The sequence below is a fragment of the Phymastichus coffea genome, unplaced genomic scaffold, assembly GCF_024137745.1.
Source record: "Phymastichus coffea isolate CEN01 unplaced genomic scaffold, Cenicafe_Pcof_1.1 PCOF00006, whole genome shotgun sequence".
NCBI classification, from domain to species: Eukaryota; Metazoa; Arthropoda; class Insecta; order Hymenoptera; family Eulophidae; genus Phymastichus; species Phymastichus coffea.
The window spans coordinates 5,843,218-5,862,659 of record NW_026706817.1 but is presented as its reverse complement, the minus strand read 5'-3'; the positions used below and the strand labels follow the sequence as shown (position 1 = coordinate 5,862,659).

At 33.7% G+C, this 19,442-nt stretch overlaps 1 protein-coding gene across 4 annotated transcripts in view; it reads left to right on the top strand.

Annotated features, from left to right (window-relative positions):
- LOC131668403 (protein white) overlaps positions 1-19,442 on the top strand; it is a 625,545-nt gene that overhangs the window by 244,235 nt on the left and 361,868 nt on the right. For all 4 annotated transcript variants that reach the window (XR_009302267.1, XM_058942531.1, XM_058942521.1 and 1 more), the window contains one exon: positions 19,209-19,407. Coding sequence is in view for 3 of the 4 variants with exons in the window: in XM_058942531.1 (XP_058798514.1) it covers positions 19,209-19,407 (199 nt within the window). In the remaining variant the exon portion in view is untranslated. The remainder of the gene's footprint in view (positions 1-19,208; positions 19,408-19,442) is intronic.

The window sequence follows — 19,442 nt, the reverse complement described above, 5'->3', positions numbered from 1 at the left end:
GGCTGTACTATGCCGAATTATTGGGCCGATTCTACGTCGAATTTCAGAAAAAATGGCCCCATTTGGCGAAGAAAAAAGTGCTCTTCCACCATGACAACGCACCGGCTCACACCTCCGCCGTCGCCATGGCCAAATTGGTCGAATTAGGCTACGAACTGCTGCCCCATCCACCGTATTCTCCAGATTTAGCCCCGTGCGACTTCTTTTTTGTTTCCAAACTTGAAAAAGTCACTCGCCGGGCAGAAATTTGAGTCGAATGAGGAGGTAATCGCTGCCACGTAAGCCTACTTTTCAGACCTCGAGGAAACGTATTTTTCAGACGGGTTAAAGAAGTTGGAGTATCGCTGGGCCAAGTGTATTGAACTAAACGGAGACTATGTTGAAAAATAGAACGTCATTTTTCCAAAATTTTCGTTTTTCTTTTGTAGGCTAAGTACTTATCGGACCACCCTCGTACATTACAAAAATTTTTTACAAAATTTGCAATCCAGTAGAGAAAAATTTTTAGTTGGCTGGTCTGGATGCACTTATTACTAACTTAAAAATGATATAGTAATTTAAATAAATTTTTATTAAATAATTGCACTTTTTCGATATTCTTCTTCACCAGAATCTAATAAGTCTTGATTTAGCTATGGTATAGTTTCCTGTTATGGCATTGTGATCCATAATGTATTTTACTCTTTCGCTGTGGTTGAATTTTGTTGAGCAAGTAAGTCCAATTCCACAAGTTACTCTGTAGTAGGGCAAAATTCTCTGGTGTAGTGTTATAGAGATATTGTCAGGTTGAGGCAAATACGATGTCATCAAGTACTATGTGATCTTTGTGTTTAAAGTGAAGTTCAAGTGGGTAAACAGAGCTCACAAAAGTTTGTATACCTTGTAAACCTCTGTTAAAATAGAGTAGGGTTTAGAGTAGTTTTGTTATTTCCTATGTAATCGATGTCACCGTAAGTCATCCTATAGCAATTTGATTGTTGAATTGGATTACTGGTTTATTTGAAATTGATTTATTGCTATTATCTACAGTTATTTTATTTATTACGTTGAAGACAGTTTCAATAGGTTTGTATTTTAGTTTGTCATTTGCTATTGTAGATTCAGATTCGGAGTGAGAAGCATTTATAAATTTTATTGTTAGGAGGCTCTTGTGAAAGGGCGTATTAAAGCCTTCTTTTTTCTGTTTATGTGAGTTTAAATGTTGTTATAGCAGTCTTGGAATTCATTTGCCATTTTAATGATTTGGTTGAAGTTATCGGTAGAAATGCATGGTACTTTATAATAATTTTTGAATCTATTGTGGAATCTATTATAATGTAAGTTGCAATTATCTTGTGAACATATCCTAACGTCTAACCTGTTCTAACGTCTAGTAGTGTCTTGTATTGGAAATTTGTATCCTTATAAACTTCCAATGCCGGATACATTATTTCTTTGTATCATGTAAGGAGCAGTTGCTCCAGTTTATTACAATTTAGTTTATTTTCAGTCTTCTCCATTGTTTTTTTGCGTTTAACATTGTTATGCATTTTCTTTTATCCATTCTTTTAGTTATTTTTTATTATATTATTTTTTATTGTACTCGTATTGTTAATTATTTAAGCTCATTTGGTAATTTGTTCAACAATGTTATGGTCCTTATATAACTATTTTTGATACTTATTTGACTAGATATTTTTGATATGTTTAAGCAGTTATACCTGGTTTTTTTGCTTTTGTTTTTGTATATTTGTGGTAGGTTTCTATAGTGATAGAGATTCCAAGGAAACGGTTTGATCAATATTTAAAAGATTTTTATTGATTTTTGTTGATTATTTTTAATAATCTAGTCTGGAGGTTTTGAAGTCCTTTCATTATACCAGAATATGCCCCGCCCCACGTAACTATTCCATAGGTAATTACACGTTGAAATAGTGCAAAATAGAGCATCCTTAAGATATCTGTTATCATAATTCTTTATAACTTGTAAAATATAAACAACTTAGCAACATGCGCTCTTTCTCTCGTTAATTTTGTACATAATAACAACACTGTTATAATTTATTAATCTTAATTAACTGATTTAATATTTGCATTATAAGATTTTGCAAAAATACGAAAATTGATTATAATTCAAATGTTATTAACTAATTTAAGTAGTTCTTGTTTGGAATTCCTTCTACAAGCGATAAACTATTACTATATGTAAAATTTTATCATTATTTTATTGTAAATATTGCGCTATTATATTAACTAACTTTATTAGTTAATAACTTTTAATTATACTTTTTGCGTTAATTGTAAATTATACTTAAATAATCCATATCTACTTCTATAAATTTTACATGTTTTAGAATTCGTTATTGCTGTTTATTCTCTTGTAAACAAAGAAAAACGGTTTCGCACACTTTCGTAAACAGCTCAAAGAGGGCTGTCCTGCGAAAATAGGCTGGAAAATCTGTGTATAAATACGCTCATTTTTGCACAGGCTAGTATTCCCTCCAAACCTTGCAAAGTGAGCGATCGAGATTGAAAAACCTTGGTTTATACCGAATTTCTTTCTCTCAAGGGCTTAACTAAGCAATTCTTTCCTTTCCTATTGTAATTTACGTTCGAGTTATAGAACATTTCGCGCTATGAGAAAGGCTATAGCGGGTTAACAATGTTAAAATTGCCTACGAATGAATCGTTATCGGGGATCAGTCATTCGAAAGAGCATATTTAGAGGCTCTCTCAACTAAATTTTCAGACCCCTAGGTGGCAATAAAGTGCCACAATCGTAAAAAACGGGTTTTTGTGAAAATAATTTCTCCTGCTTTACTGTTTGCTCCAAACATTCTGTAAAAATTTATGGATATTAAAATTTGTACTACAAAATAGCCCGATATTTTGGATAAAAATCGAAGTCAGAAAAAATTATTGAAATTTCAATGATTTTTTAGGTTATGAAGGTTATATTTGGCTAACATCTACATAATCATTTTTTATGTATTTTTTCCCGTACTTTCGAATGCATTTATTCAAATTATCATATTTTGAACGGAACATGCTCAAAAACTGAAAAAACATTTTTCGCGTTTTTGCCATGTTTTTAGCACATAACCTCAAAATTAGATACTTCACTAGGTACTAAAATACCTATAAATACTCTAGAACTCTTTGCCTGTATACAAGAACACCAAAAAGTAGTTTAGAAAAATTTTCCAACTCCTAAAAATTCATAAAGTCAAATATTACTTCCCTGGAACTGCAAAGAGCCTATTCAGCCAACTTCAAGTACAGAAAAACTCCGGATCATTTTGAAATTATTAATTATTATAATGAAATAATGTCCTTGAGTAAGTAATTATATAATTATAGTAGAAATTAAAATAATGTTTATAAAAAATATAAATATGTGCATTCAATTTGTTCATGGAATGTATTGTCAATGTAAATGTGATAAATCCATATCAATTAAAATTTACAAGAACATTAACATTATCAATTTTAATTACAATATTATTCTTAATCTTCATCACTATCTTCATGGAGGAAAACAAATCAGAAAGAATTTTTGCTGGTCTAATAATTTTCGATTGATATCTAGCATTACTGAGGTAGTATATAACTGCTGTGATATGTGAGCAAGAGCCTACAGTTCGTAATCCGTTCGCACAGTCGCATGCGTGTCGTAGAATATACAGCTATAGCCGATTGAATTAGGCTTGTATTCAACGTAGCACTTATAGGTCTTACTATTTATATGCCTGGATCTTACTAATACTTTAATAATATTTGGTTTCAACTTAATATACTCCAAATTGATATTTTGATTCTCATCCATTAATTCAGCCAGATAACAGACGGCTTGACCTATTTGATAGCTACCTGAAAATAAAATCTTAAGATCCCGTCATCTCCGGAAAGTCAGTTACTTCATTTGACGTTAGTTTAGTCATAGTAGTAGATCGTCTAGACCATCTGGCTGTCGCAACTTCTGATGCCAAAGTATTTTCATCTTGATTACATTTCAGCATTCTTTCAATAATTATATCTTGCAATCCATCTTCATCTTTATCGCTGTTCAAACGCTTTCCAAAACGGTTGTTGAGAAACAAGCGATTCTATAATATGCGCCAGCTTTTGGTAGAAGCTTGTTATTCAACTGCTGGTGGAGAAGTTTATATTTTTTCCCAAGAATACTGTGAACGGCCTCCACTACCCATCTCAATTTTGTAACATAACGAGATTCATTTGATTCAGATGTTGTCAAGTTGGGCCTTTTCCCTTTCAAGGCGGGCATAAGAACCCTATATCCAAGACTTTCTAAATAAGGTACCACATCCCTAAAACCTCTATCCACAATACAAACATCACCTTCTCTCATGATAGTTCTTACACCATTCGGATCTTCCATCACTTTTTTCATAATACTTGCATCGTTTTCCATAGCTAAGAACGGACCAGGAACATCTACGACGAACCCGTTTGTGGTACAAATAGTAAATGGCTTAATCAAAGGATATTTCTTATGATGACCTGAATATGATTTCCGTTGATAGTCATTATTTTTACTTTTTTGATGACGTAAATAAGTACCGTCAAATACCAAAGCAAGCACGTTCGTTAAACTAAAAAGTTTTTTGAGAAAAATAGAAGTATGATCATGAATTAATTCTTCCCTTGAGATACTTTTTGCTCCAAAGAATATGGGCAAGATGTCTTTTTCAAGTGAATTAATTATCGATTCGCAAAAACCTGAGACTTTTATTTCATTATCTATTCCAAAAATAGACGAAATAAAATTATTCGATGATCCAGTCCGTAGTTTGAATAAAAATATGACCAAAGCTTGTGTAACGTCCCTAGAATGTGATGATCTCATGGAAACTAACAATTTACTCAACTCTTGTAATTGATTATCAGAGAGACTTGTAAAAGAAAATAATTGTTTCTTGCTAAGCTCTGATGATTTAATTTTATCTAAGAATGTTTGCGACATTAAGTCTGATATTTCATACAGAAATAAACATATTTCATCTGCAGTTAAAAAACTTGTGTTACCGTATACTTGTATTAATTTTAATTCATCTTGGAAAAATCGTTTTTTGATTAAATGTTTAGAACAAACGCGATTGCCATCTGGAATAAAAATTTTCAATTCATTGAAACATTGTAATCTTGCATTCAATGGCACAAGAATCAATTTATTTGTATCTTTACAGACAAAACACACGCTATGAGAGGCAAAAGTTCTTTTAAGGGGTAGCTCAACAGTAGGTTATATTTCTTTAGGATTATTTAATTTTACCTCGAAGACACTTCCCGAACTCTGTGAGCTAGGTACTTCCTGAGAACTCGTTGGCTGACTTTGATCACTACTTGATGGTTGCTCATCAACTTTAGATTTTTTTGTACCAAAAAAAACAAGTCTTCTACATTTATCACAAAGTTTAGATCCAACACTGACATTATCTATATTTAATTTTTGAAGAACAGCTTCAACTTCACTTTCTAAATCAATAATCTTTAATTGTGTGGCTGTCTTACTTAGATTTTTTTTGGAGCAATTGCAACATTGGTCAGTTGCATCAAAATTATCCATATTTTATGAAAAAACTTAAATGAAAAAATTGTAAGATTTATTATGGGATTATGCATATTATTAAAAAATTCATTGCTAATTTTTAAAGAAAAAGGTGAAAAAATCTATTAAAGAGTCATCCTTGGTAAATATTTTAAGCATTTATATAAGATCTATGTCTACAAAAAATATCACAGAATTGACATAGATGTTATTGTAAAAAAATGGACGAGTGGATTTACTATATAAAAAGAAAAAAATTTTAATGTAGTCAGACAAGCTACTCAAAATTAAGAGGCACCCCCAATTCCGCTTCATTTTATTTACGATTTTTAAGCTTTACAGAGCCTTGGAGTTTCAAATTTTTTAGTAGTCGTTCCCAATATTTTTTTTATTCAAAATTAATGTCTTTATAAACAAAAAAACCTCAATCCGATGTAGGTTTGATTCACTACAGAATTTTTTTGCAGATTTGAATTTAAAAAGTAATATTTTTTGTAACCACGTAATATCGTCGATTTCGTTATACTAGAAACACTCTACAAATGTTGTATCAATATATCATGGAATAATTCTTTCTTCCTTATATTTTTTCAACTTTCAAGATCAATTGACAAAAATTTCAAATAGCTATAAAATTGTTCAAACCGCACACAAATACCGTCTAATTTTTATCATTCGAAAATCTTTCATTTACTGCATTTAAGGTCAATTTTTTTCAAATACCTCTATTATTTTTAAATACATAAATCGCAGAAAAATACGTTTTCTATCAGTTTTAAACTAATTTGTTTTAAAAACAAAAATATTTAGATATTCCAAAATTTTTTTTACATTTTTAATGACCCAAACGAGTGAGACGTTTGGCGAAAAATTCAAGAGTAATTGTCATTCCGCAAAAGTATAGAAAGGTGGTGGATCTGTAATAATTTGGGGTTGTTTGTCGGGCAAAGAAACAGGTGACCTGCATTTTATAGAAGGTACAATGAATAGTGATAAATATATTAATATTATGGTAAACTAAATGCTTCCATCGAAAAAAGTAAATTATCATATCATTATATAATTATAAATGATAACCACAAATGTAATATTATATTTCCTTCAATAAACTTCATCAAAAATGACGTTTGCCCTTCTTGATACTGAAAGATTGTAAAAATATTATGAAAATGTTGAAAAAAATCTTGAAATATCCCTTTTTTTCTTTCAAAACAAATTAGTGTAAAATGAATAGAAAATGTATTTTCCTGCAATTTATATACACGACATTTAAAAATAATGGAGGTATTTGAAAAAAATTAATCTTGAATCATACGATGAATTTTTAGTTTTTAAGATACTTTTAATTTACAAAAATTTCAATAGATTCAAATACTTACTTATATACTGCAAAATGACTCCGTTTTCTAAATTAATGCTCTGTAATAATTGTAACGTTACTAATAATACTGATTATAATAATACAAAACAAAAATTTTTATCCATTAAGGTCGGTATGTATATACTGTTACTGACTTCGTTTTCTATTTGAAATACAATCGTTACCACCAAGTACTTATAGGTGTTGATACGAGAATAATCTGTTGCGGAGGTAGCTTTTGCTGCTGTGAGTGCTGCGGTCACTCAACGGTCATCGTACGTGTCAAGCGGATGGCGGATGAATGGTCGGACTATAGACTATAGTCGAACGTACCAACAGAATTTTCGCAGAGAGCGAGTACGGACCTCAGAGAAAAACTCAGCATGAAAAACCGTCAAATATAGTAATTTATTGAAATCATTTTTAATATTATAGTATTTTTATTTCTTTAGATAATTATAGTAATATTAATCATAATTATAATAATTTATATTATACCATCATATATAATTCATGAAACATCTATCCTCAGTAATTTAACTGAATATCTCATTTTATTTAGATTTTAAATATCTATAAGGATATTTATTTATGAAATGTTATCAAAATATAATACATTTTTCAATTTTTTTGAAAAGCGCCTAACGGAATTCTTCAATTTTTGCCTTGAATGTCATGAAAATACAAACTTGAAATGGATCGACGTTCAGATTTGAGGTCCATTTTTGTTCCATTTAAATAGTCAGAAGCGAACCGTCAGAATCGTCGGCCACGATTGGGCTAGATGACCAACGATTCATTGTCATGCGCAGTAGGTTTACGTAGGCTCTTCTGGGAGGGAGGGGAGTACGAAAGCCCGGTAGTGCCATCGAGTGAGTGGGTAGGTCACTAACCAAAAAGTACTTTTTCTGAGGCCGACCTGTTAGCTCACCGCGTGATACTGAGCGTTTTTTCGGGCGACTTAGTAGGTCGTCGAGATAATTTGACGTAGCAGAAGACAACTGACGTTGTTGTGCTAAAACGTTCTCATAATCTCACAGAAGTAAATTCAATGTTTTTTTAATCATTATTGTATAATATAATGTGTTATTATATTAATGTGTAATCCAAGTATGCAATCTCACAAGTTTTATTCAATGAAACTATGAATAAAGGGTTGTACCAAATACGAAGACTAAGTACGATAACTATAACTTGTGGATCACAAGATTGTCAATATAATAAGAGGCTCGTTAAAAAAATGTCTAGCTTATATTGTTCAAACTATTTTAATTCAAAATGTTTTAAAGCTTTAAGGTTTGAATTAATTTTAAGCAACAAAAATGTCTCAATCATAAATGATTGGTCTTGCTCTTTGCAGTTCCAGGGAAGTAATACGTGACTGTATGAACTTTTAGGAGTTGGAAAATTTTTCTAAACTACTTTTTGGTGTTCTTGCATACAGGCAAAGAGTCCTAGAGTATTTATAGGTATTTTAGTACCTAGTGAAGTATCTAATTTTGAGGTTATGTGCTAAAGACATGGGGAAAACGCGAAAAATGTTTTTTCAGTTTTTGAGCATGTTCCGGTCAAAATATGATAATTTGAATAAATGCATTCGAAAGTACGGGAAAAAATACATAAAAAATGATTATGTAGATGTTAGCCAAATATAACCTTCATAACCTAAAAAATCATTGAAAATTTCAATAATTTTTTCTGACTCCGATTTTTATCCACAAAATCTGAAAAAAATCGGGCTATTTTGTAGTAAAAAATTTAATATCCTTGAATTTTTTCAGAATTTTTTGAGCAAACAGTAAAGCAGGAGAAATTATTTTCACAAAAACCAGTTTTTTATGATTGTGGCACTCTATTGCCACCTAGAGGTCTGAAAATTTAGGTGAGAGAGTCTCAAAATATGTTCTTTCGGATGGCTGATCCCCGATAACGATTCATTCTTAGGCAATTTTAACATAGTTAACCCGCTATAGCCTTTGAGCTAAATTACATCCATTTTACAAGAGAGACTTAAGCTCTGCTTATGGGACACTTCGCACTATAAAAAACTCGGGTAAAATCTATCTTTCCTTAAACCCAATTCAAATAATCATAGATATTTCATGTATTGTTTTATTTCAAACTCAGTATTCATAAATATTTTCAAAGTTAAAACGAATTCTTACTCATTAACGCGACAGACCACAAGAGTACGAACAAAATAATAAATAATAGGTGATATTAACATCACATATTAAAGCTATTATTAATTTAAAAATGAATTGACGTGACTTTCGTGAATAAATCTCATACGTTTGCTTCTCATTTACTCGACCAAGATTCGAGGTCGTCTCTAAATACGGTCGTCGATAAATAAATACAGAGTTTTTAATGGGAAAATTTTGAAATATCAGTTTTTCAATTGAACAGCACGTGATGTTTATGAAGGACATCAGTATTTGAAAGCTGTTGTGCTATTGAGAGACTAATGTTCTGGAGTTTTCAGCTGGAAAGCTCAGATATATAATGAATTTATTTAATTTTCGAACACATTCGAAAATCGCGGGGCTGTAAGTATAACTGCTCTAAGGTGAAAAACATTTAGGAAATATCAACGTCATTTTTTCATTTATTTTCAAAATAAGAGATGCAAGTGAAAATTTTTGAGTTCGGCCTGAACAGAAACATGTGTAAGAAAAAAGCTCACTTCTTAACATACCGAGAAAGACAGGTTAATAGTCTTTAAGTGAAAATCATTACGACTTAATTTAAAGTTTATTGATTATAATTTGTTTATACCGCGAGTTTCCTTAGTTAATAAAATTTAATTGCGAATAAATTGTGATGGAGGCCAGGAATATGAGTAGCCTGCTTCATTGGCATCTCTCCCTACCCCTATAAGTCTGCGTAGCTGCTGGATCTTCGTCGAACATGTGTATTGAGTTACCGTGTTACATGCTCGACTTCGTGTACATAGCACTATAGGAAAAGCGCAACATTTCCTTCCGGAAATCGTACGGCTCTTGACTGATAAGGCCTAAAAAGATGCGGTCGGTTGTGAATGAAAATAATTTATCAAATAGGAAAAATATTATGGAAGGGTCAAGGTCATTCCATGATCTTAAAAACTCACGATAAAATCTTAAATTTCATTAATTTTTCATTAATTCTTAAAATAAAATGGATTTATACGATAGGTGAAGCATATAAAATTATACTTTTCCAAAAATTTTGGTACGACCTGTCCAAATCTGGCCTCTAAAAAAATTCAGAGCGATTTCATCTTACAAAAATTACAAGTAACTAACAAAATATTGAATATATGATAAGCTACACTCCAAATAGTATCTGTTATATATAGTACATACATACGCATATGTACCCATATAAATAACATATTATATCGGACAATAACAAATTTTATCTATAAGATGCTTTCTACTAAAATTGAGACAACAATACAACAATATCATCATTTTTTTAAGTGATATATTATTTTTCATAACAAGATTGATTGTATAGTAAAGTATAAATGGTTATGTTATGGCTTCGATAATATCAAAATAAAATGAACATTGCAAATTCTTTCGATTTATATACTAATATATCATTATTCAAATATCCTCAATTTCACTATTGCTTACAATAGCAGCACTCCTGCAAAAATTGAAATTATTATTATCAATCAGCTTGCATGTCTAAACAAAAATTGTTTCATACCTGGCTCTAATAAATTGAAGTATATCTCGTGATGCCGGACTCTTGTTATGCAACTTTGTTCTATCTTCAATATATATCATTAAAATTTCAGGATCTGTATAATAAACAGCTCTGTTGAAAACGTGCAGTAGGCGATTTACTTGACTATTCTGACGACAATGATGCACCATGTTCTTTCTATTATAGTTTGTGCCATGACTCGTTTGCATCTTCCGAATAGTAAGCCATTGGTAAAGGAAATTTTCTTGCAGCCATGTTTCAATAATTTGTGCAAGGTGGGTGTCATTCGAGACCATGGATATAACGTATAATGCAATACGTATGTTTTCTAGCAAAACATGTATAACTTTTCCAAGTCTAGTTCATTTTGCATTTAGAAAGCTGCGATATCTGAGCAATATGTGATATCAAATTAACATCAATCTCTAGAGCTTCAACAAATAATGCCGGATTACTGAAACAACTTCTAACCACGTTTCCTATATTTTTAGTTACTTGTAATATTTGATCTTTGCCTTGTAATACTTGATCTACTTGTACACCTATTCGATTGTATACAGCTTTTTGGATCAATTACTTTCGCGAATTATACTCTGCTCTAAACGTTCAATGAGTGTGAATAAAAAACTGTTAAAATATTTATTCAATGCAATGACTAAACAAATAAATTATTAAGTAAATAAATTTAATTATTCACTGTTGTAAGTATGTGTGTGTGTGTGTGTGTGTGTGTATAAATACAAAGTAGCTAATTTTAATCGCCCCACTAAGATATCTCGATTATTACGCTTTTTCTCGAAAAGAGTTTCAGAGAAAAGTTGTTTAACTTTGAGGGGGCCATGTTTTGGTGATATTGCATTTGGTCTTGAACATATTTTACCAAGGTTATTTCAAGGTCAATATTGTTTTTTAAATAGGAACACCTATTTTTGATGGTAGATGGATTCGGCGAGAATTTTTATGTTCAGGTAATATCAGGTATAACAACAGGTAATAAAAGGTATAACATGTGTGGGGGTCTATGTGACCCCCATTCCATACCCAAGGTCATTTCTTGGTCAACCTTTTGTTTCAACGGGAATCCCTATTCTTGATCAAATATTCACATTCTACGTTCATTTCTACGTTTACATAAGTGCATGTCTGTGAAATCCAAGTGAGTACAACCTCATTCCTAAGGTCATTTGGAGGTCAACCTAGAGTGGAAAATCCTATTTTGATAACCGCTATATGTTCATAATCCTACTTTAAAAATAAATCTAAGAATAAATCTTCAAAATTAATTCAACAACTTTTGGTCGTAATGTTCGGTTTTTATGACTTGTGGTTCCTCTGATGTATACCTTACAAATTCTAGACAATTGAATCCATTTGAAAGAAGGTAAAACTTAAGCTGTAGTAACATACTCGTAGTGAATCTAGTAACATTGGTATCTTTCAGGGTGTTCAATAATAACATACTTGGAAATTGATCATAGTAAATTTTGATGCAGTGTTTTAAAGTGATTTTTGACATACCACAATCTCCAATGTAGAATTCTTCATATTTGTTGAAAATAAAAGATAATTTATCAAAAATTTCCATCTGTAGTAGACTGTAGAAATTTATGATATGATTCTAGTTCTTAGAGAATGTCGTAATCGTTACAGAGCAACGACAAGACTTTATGCGCGACGTTTGCCGAATAGAAGACATTCTGATCATACAAGTTTATGGCGATTTACTCGACGAGCTCGAAAATTTTGTTCGCCGACGCAGACGCCGTAAATGTGATAGAATGGATGCTCGCACATTAAATGTTCTAGCAGCTATCCATCTGGATCCTCACATCAGTAGCAAACAAATGGAGTCTCATAGTATGGTGTGGTATAGTAAACGATTACTTGATCGGACTTTATTTCTTCGATGGAAACATTAATGCAAACAGATATTTAGAGTAGATGAGGAATAGGTTACCAGAAATGTTAGAAGATGTTGATCTAGAAACAAGAAGAAGATCGTGGTTCCAGCAGGATGGCGCACCAGCTCATTTCACACGAATTGTTTGTGACGAGAGCAAGCAGTACGCTTGCTCCTCGTCTGCCCTTCTTCTCTCTCTCTCCCTCTTATCGCTCGGCATGGCGACGTGGTCAGATTTTGTATTTGTTTGTCTGAATAGATTTAAGTTGTATGTTCCAAGTAAGGAAAATTAGTTATTCGTTCGACCTATCCTCTCGTTCCCCGATTGTTAAAGAGCGAAAGTGCCTCTCTTACTCTCCCCTGAATAAATTGGTGACGTCAGTGCCGAATAAGGCGCTGCCCTCGTTACATGTTCATAATTTTTTATACGTGACGTACGGAGAACAATGGATCGGAGGAGGAGGTCCAGTCGACTAACCTCCATGTTCACCGGATCTCACGTTCACCACATTTTCATTGGTGGGAATATCTCAAGATCGTTGATTATGCAGAATGGCTAACAACGAGAGAGGATATGATGGTTCACATCTACCAAGCTTGCAGAGCTATTCCAAGGGCAACATTGTTAAGAACAGTTGAGAATTTCCAGAGGCGTTTGAATCTGTGCCTCGAAGCAAGTTGCGGTCACTTTGAACAGGTATTTCGTGGATAAGAAGTGAGAGGCACGGGGACTCACGGCAAACAAGCACCGCAGTGAGAGACATAAATCCTCATGGTAAACAAACACCCCATTGAGAAGCACGGAACTCACGGTAAACAAGTACCCCTTACTAAAACTCCTGAATATTCTCCTATATTAATCACGAAATGACCTTGGGAATGGAGTGAGGATACCATAGACATTACAGACGTGTTACATTACCTGAACCCAAAAATTCCCGCTGAACCCAAATCTGCTATCAAAAATAGGTGTTCCTATTTAAAAAACAACATTGACCTTGAAATAACCGTGGAAAACATGTTCAAGATCAAATTTAATATCAACAAAACATGGCCCCCTTAAAGTTAAATAACTTTTGTCTGAAACTTTTTTAGAGTAAAAGCTTACTAATCGAGATATCTTAGTGGGGTGATTATTTCCGTGAGACACAATCGATCTAAATTTTTTTAGAGGCAAAATTTGGAATGGCGATACTAAAATTATTGAAAAAGTATAGTTTAATATGCTTCACCTATCATATAAATCCATTTTATTTAAGAAATAATGAAAAAATTTTTTAATTTAAGATTTTATCGTGAGGTATGAAGGTCATGAAATGACTGATCCATCCAAAATAATTTTCCTATTTGACAAATTACTTGAACTTTCATTTGTAACCAACCGCATCTTTTTAGGCCTTGTCAGTTAAGAGCCGTACGATTTCCGGATGAAAATGTTCTACTTTTCCCATAGTGCATAGTAGGTCAGTAGCGTTGGTAGGGGACAGCGCCAGAGAGAGAGAGAGAGAGAGAGAGAGAGAGCGTATTCATCAAGACATAGAATTTACCGTCAAATTCTAGCGAGAAGCAAGAGTTAGGAGTGAGTGCCGCTAGTTGATAGTTGAGCGGCAACAAGAGCGATCGGTATACTTAGGGAGGCCGCGAATTTCGGACACTTTGCATTGTTGCGACTGATCTCAGATTGTATTAATAATGGTCTCAAATTGGGGCCCGATAAATTTTTGGATCTGATGAGGCCCAAATCACGATTTATCATTAGAAATACTCAGATTTGATGAAAAATAATCATCTTAGAACTTGACCGATTCGATTATTTATATAATTTTTAGCTGATTTTCGAACATATATCTAATAATAACCTAGAAATATACTATTTCATTCTTGTTAGTAGTTGTATTTACATTGAATAAGATACTTTCTTTAGAATAATTGTGAGATTAGAAATCATTGTACTTTATGCACCTTATAAGAGTTTTTAATCTGGTTTTATTCAGAAATGCACAAATTTCACTAGAATCAAAATTGAAGTTTTTTCCTGATTCAAAGATCTTGTGTTTTTTTCCTAAAATATATCTATAATATTTAAAGAAATCGATAGAAAAGTATATTTCAACCCTCTTCTTCTTACATCTCTAGTATTTTCAATTGTACACTCGTGATTCGCTATATGTATATTCAAAATACATACACTCAAGCTTCAGATATATGTATATCCATGAACGACCTCAAAATACTGACAAATAGAGAAAATAGATATGAAATAACGATAATCATCAGTGGCGAGCGGTGATCACGATGATTGGTACCCTCTTGCGGATTCTGAAAGTCGCGCGGTAAACATGTTTGCTGAAAGTGCCGATTTGATATCTTATAAGGAGGCTCAATGGAAGCTAAGGAGATCCTGACATTAATCTACCGAATTGCTCTGAACAAGAAGAATCCCCAGCAGTGTCGGGTTGGGTACAATCAAGCACATAATCGATGTGGGGGCTGTGAAACCGATTAAAATACCAATATGGCGTATATCCCCTCCGATTTTAAGGTTCACACAGAAATAAACAATGCGTTTATGGAAAGTCGGAATAATTAGACCGTCGGGCAGTCAGAAGTGTAGCGCACTAGTTGTAGTAAAGAAATCAGTAGTTCTCGGTTTTGTTTAGATTTAAGGTTCGTGAACATGGTAATCAAGGTAGATGCTTACCTGATGCCAAGCATAGACTCGATTTTGATTAAATTACACAGTGCGCTTTATTTGTAGAAAATTGATTTGTGAGCGGCATTTTGATAAATACCACTTTTCGAAGAAAGTAAGCAGTATATTGCTTTTGCGGTGTCAGGTCTCCGGCTATGGAAATTCAAGAGAATGGCTTTCGGTTTGGTGAACGTACTCGTAATCTTTTCGGGGTTGATGGACGTGTTGTTTAGTATAGAGTACGAGCCTAATGTATTTTAGTATCTAGATGATTTGTTGGTTATGAGTGGGGATTTTAAGAGTTGTATGATATAACTTAAGCGTATGTTGCATCGTTTGATCGAGACGAGCTTAGAGGTTAACCTTGCAAGATAGGATTTCTTTTGTACAGAGGTCTCGTACTTAAGTTATCGATTGTATTGCCAGACATTACACTTCGATCCAGACTGGATCTCGCCCATCATTTACTACCCAGCGTTAACAAGCTTGAAACAGCTTCGTAAAATTTTGGATATAGTGGGCCGGTACGCGATATTAAAGTTCCGCTCGTACAGCTTTTGCATAAAGACTAACTAATTTTTACGTAAGTTGGATAAGTCACTATTCGTAAAAACAAAACTGCCACACCAAACCTATAGACAAACATATACGTTGATGGGAAGTAGGTGATGGATTGCAGAAACGAGGGGTAAAGATTTTTTTTTCCGTTTACGGCTCGGCAGTCGTAGTAAAATTAAACAATTTCGCCTAGTCGTATGCTGCGTTCCTCCTTCCATCGTAACCGCGTGCTTTTCCTCGGTGTGCTCGCGAATTTTTAATCAGTCTTTCTTATATTCACGACCGTTATTTTGTCGTGCTCATTTCTTATTCTATACATGTCTCCTAAAAAAAAATTCATTTAATACAATTGATAGAAAAACACTGTTAGACTGTTGTAAATTGTTTTTGTAAATACTTAATATATAGTCCACAACATACGGATACACACGTGTATACCTTCTCTATATTAGCGAATATTAAGATATACAGAATATCGAGAGCGATAGATGAGCGACGGTGCTACATACCTAAACGAGATCTAAAGGCTGATTCTCATCCCCGTCAGTTCTGCTTTGATTGCACTGATTATTCTGTGTCACTGATAAACGCAACCATGTTCAGTGTTCTTTAGAAAAAAATAAACTGTTAAATCTATCAAAATTATCTAATTTATTGAACAAATACTTTATTCGAAAAAAATAGTTAATGATAACATTTATAAAATAATCAATCAAATGTAGGTATTATTTTTAAATTAAGACTATTAGGACTTTGTGTGTGTCGGAGAAATTTTTGAGGTTTAATCCGCCAGGAAAATCTCGTCACGGCTTAGACTTGGTGACTCATCTTTTCGATTTATTTAGCAGACACCAGACTGCTCTCATTTGGTTGTAGCAGTCGTTGGAGATTCGAATCAGAAAACGCAAAGGAAACGGCTGGTAGCTATTGACTACAACAGGTGCCGAGATTTACGTCTGTCATTTGGAGTGAGCGGGTGACGCTCCAAAGTAACGACACAGCTTCAACAGCTTGTATTTTGTTTTTGCTCTCGCCTGAACATAGAAGTTGGCCGGTCTAGCTCTCGTAAGCAATTCTTCTTTCAGGGCAGTATACGAGCGGATTATAGCGAAAGCGGAATTTTATTCGACGTTTTTAATTTTTCCTCGGAGTATCGCTAACACAACTCAGAACAGTCGGAAATCTTGGATTTGCCTTAGAATTCCCGAAAAATCTATTAACTCTTAAACTCGCGCCGAGATCAGCAAATACACTCTGTTCGCGATCGTGGCTGAAAATAAATGACAGCGGCTGAAACAAACGGCTGACAAATAGCTGAAATAAAGATGAGCGTTTCTAGATACAGAATAAACTGGATTAATGTTCTACCATTTGTTATATTTCTTGAAATTATACTAGACAATGAGAAAATGCACTAGATGAATATCAAATTTACCAAGAAATCCTGAAATTTCAGTAGACCTAGGAGTTACGATTATTCCTAGGAATATCATCTTTAAATATTGCACTATGTGTGTGTTGAATGTACAGTGGAATAAACGTAGGATATACGTGGAAAAATAAAGCAGATGACAGTGTCAAGAGATGTGGCAAACATGTTATTAGGTGTACCTTCTGCGAGACTTTGGCTCTTGAAAGAAATGAGACTTGTAGTGATACAAACAAGAAGAGCGACGAAAGCATCAAGGTGACCTATCTTAAGAAGAAAAGAGTAGTATGGGAGAAAAAGCTGAATACTCACTACTCATAAAAACTAAAGAGGGATGGAATGTATCGTGTGATAAACGATAGACTCCTGCACTCATATCTAGAATAAAGGAAAGGAAATATTATGTATACATGGAGAAATGTTATAAAGGCTGGCGTAAGGAGTCAGTAATCATAAGTTCTTCAGAAATGATTTAGTCAAATGAAGCCAGACCAAACAGCACCTGCAAATTATGCGGAGAAAAAAAGAATGATGCATAGCACACTATATTTGCATTTTGTGAACCAACTGGATAGGAGAAAAATAGCAGGAACATTGGAGCGAAATTATTATAAGACTATATAATAGCTACCATACTAATAATATAGAAGAAATATAATGTGATAGCAATCTTTATCGTTGAAGGAATCAAAAGTAAAGAAAAAAATGAAATATAAATGCAGATAAAAGACTGAAAAAATTATAAGTATGATAGGTTAAGAAAAATAGCATCAGAAGAGAAATTTATCAAGATCAGAACAGTCCTCACCGAAGTAATATGAAAAAGGATTACCACTATATACTAGAGATTACAGGAAGGACATCGATTCAGATAGTAGTGGAAAAGAATGTCATAGTCTCTATCTCGAATTCATCAACAATGTTCGTTTATAAAAGATTTGTGACCTACAACCCTCTGAAAAAAACAAAAATACACACACACGCACATACACATACTCATAACATAGGTGTACCATCTCCATCTCTTACTATTTCGCTCACCTATATAGTCTAACAATTCGTGTTTGAAGTACTCCAAACAGTTGGACGTGTGTCCGTTTTATCCAATTGTTATAAAACCATGTAACGGGTGATTGCTCCGCCTTTTTATTTCGATTATTCATTCGCGCGATTACATCGAAGAGATGCAATCAACTTGCTACTAGTGAGAAATAATAACAGCGAAATTATAATCAGTATCTCATGCGAGTTAGTTTATTTCCCTATTCACTACAGTATACTTGGCCCGCGTGTTTATGTTTACGAAACGCGCGCGCGTCAATAACATGCAGCGTCGGAGCGATCGTAGCTCTTTGTTCGCCGGGTTAGCACATGCACGCTACCGATTCTTACAGAGTACGAGGTATTAGTAATTAGTTCCGTGTAATCGTGAGGAAAATAAAGCAAAGTCGCGATATAAAGCTGGCCAGCTTACCTTCGTATCCATCGCACAACTCGCAAGGGGAAAGGAGACAAGTTCGTTAACGTTAGTCCCTCACAGGAACAGTCTGCTCTCGGTTTCGCCCTCGATGGCGAAACACTCCACTCATGCTTACTCACACACACACACTCGCTACCACAGCTACGAAAACAATTCTCACGAGCTCGGAGGTGTCACTTCTTATCGTGTGGAAAATCGGCTGGCTCACTTCTTACTTCCCACGGAAACTTTGGCGGAAAACTCTGGCTTGCTGTTAGGCGGCTGGACGCTCGGATAACTTCTCCTCGACTAGTTCATTTATATTTGCGCGCGTTCCGTCCCGTCTCGTACCGAATTCCCATATTCCATTTTTCCCAACCAGTAGGTGCTGCCCTCGCAGGCAGCCGCATGGTTGAGGTGATAGCGTTAATATGACGTTTACTGTCACAACCAGCAATGAACAAAATTTTCAAAAATTTATGAAAAACTATTATTATTATCTTTGAGTGTGAGATTTCTTTATTTTACAACTATTATCTTCCATTTTTTGTCCATTTTTTCAGCTTGCCTTAACAAAATGCCGGAATACAATAATTGGTATACCAGGACGAATAAAGGGTATATCAGGAGGTGAAATGAAAAGATTATCTTTTGCTTCTGAAGTTTTAACAGATCCACCATTGATGATTTGCGATGAACCAACTTCAGGTCTTGATTCTTACATGGCACACCAAGTTATTTCAGTACTGAAAAATTTAGCAGGTTTGGCAAGTCTATATTATGAACTTTAAACATTA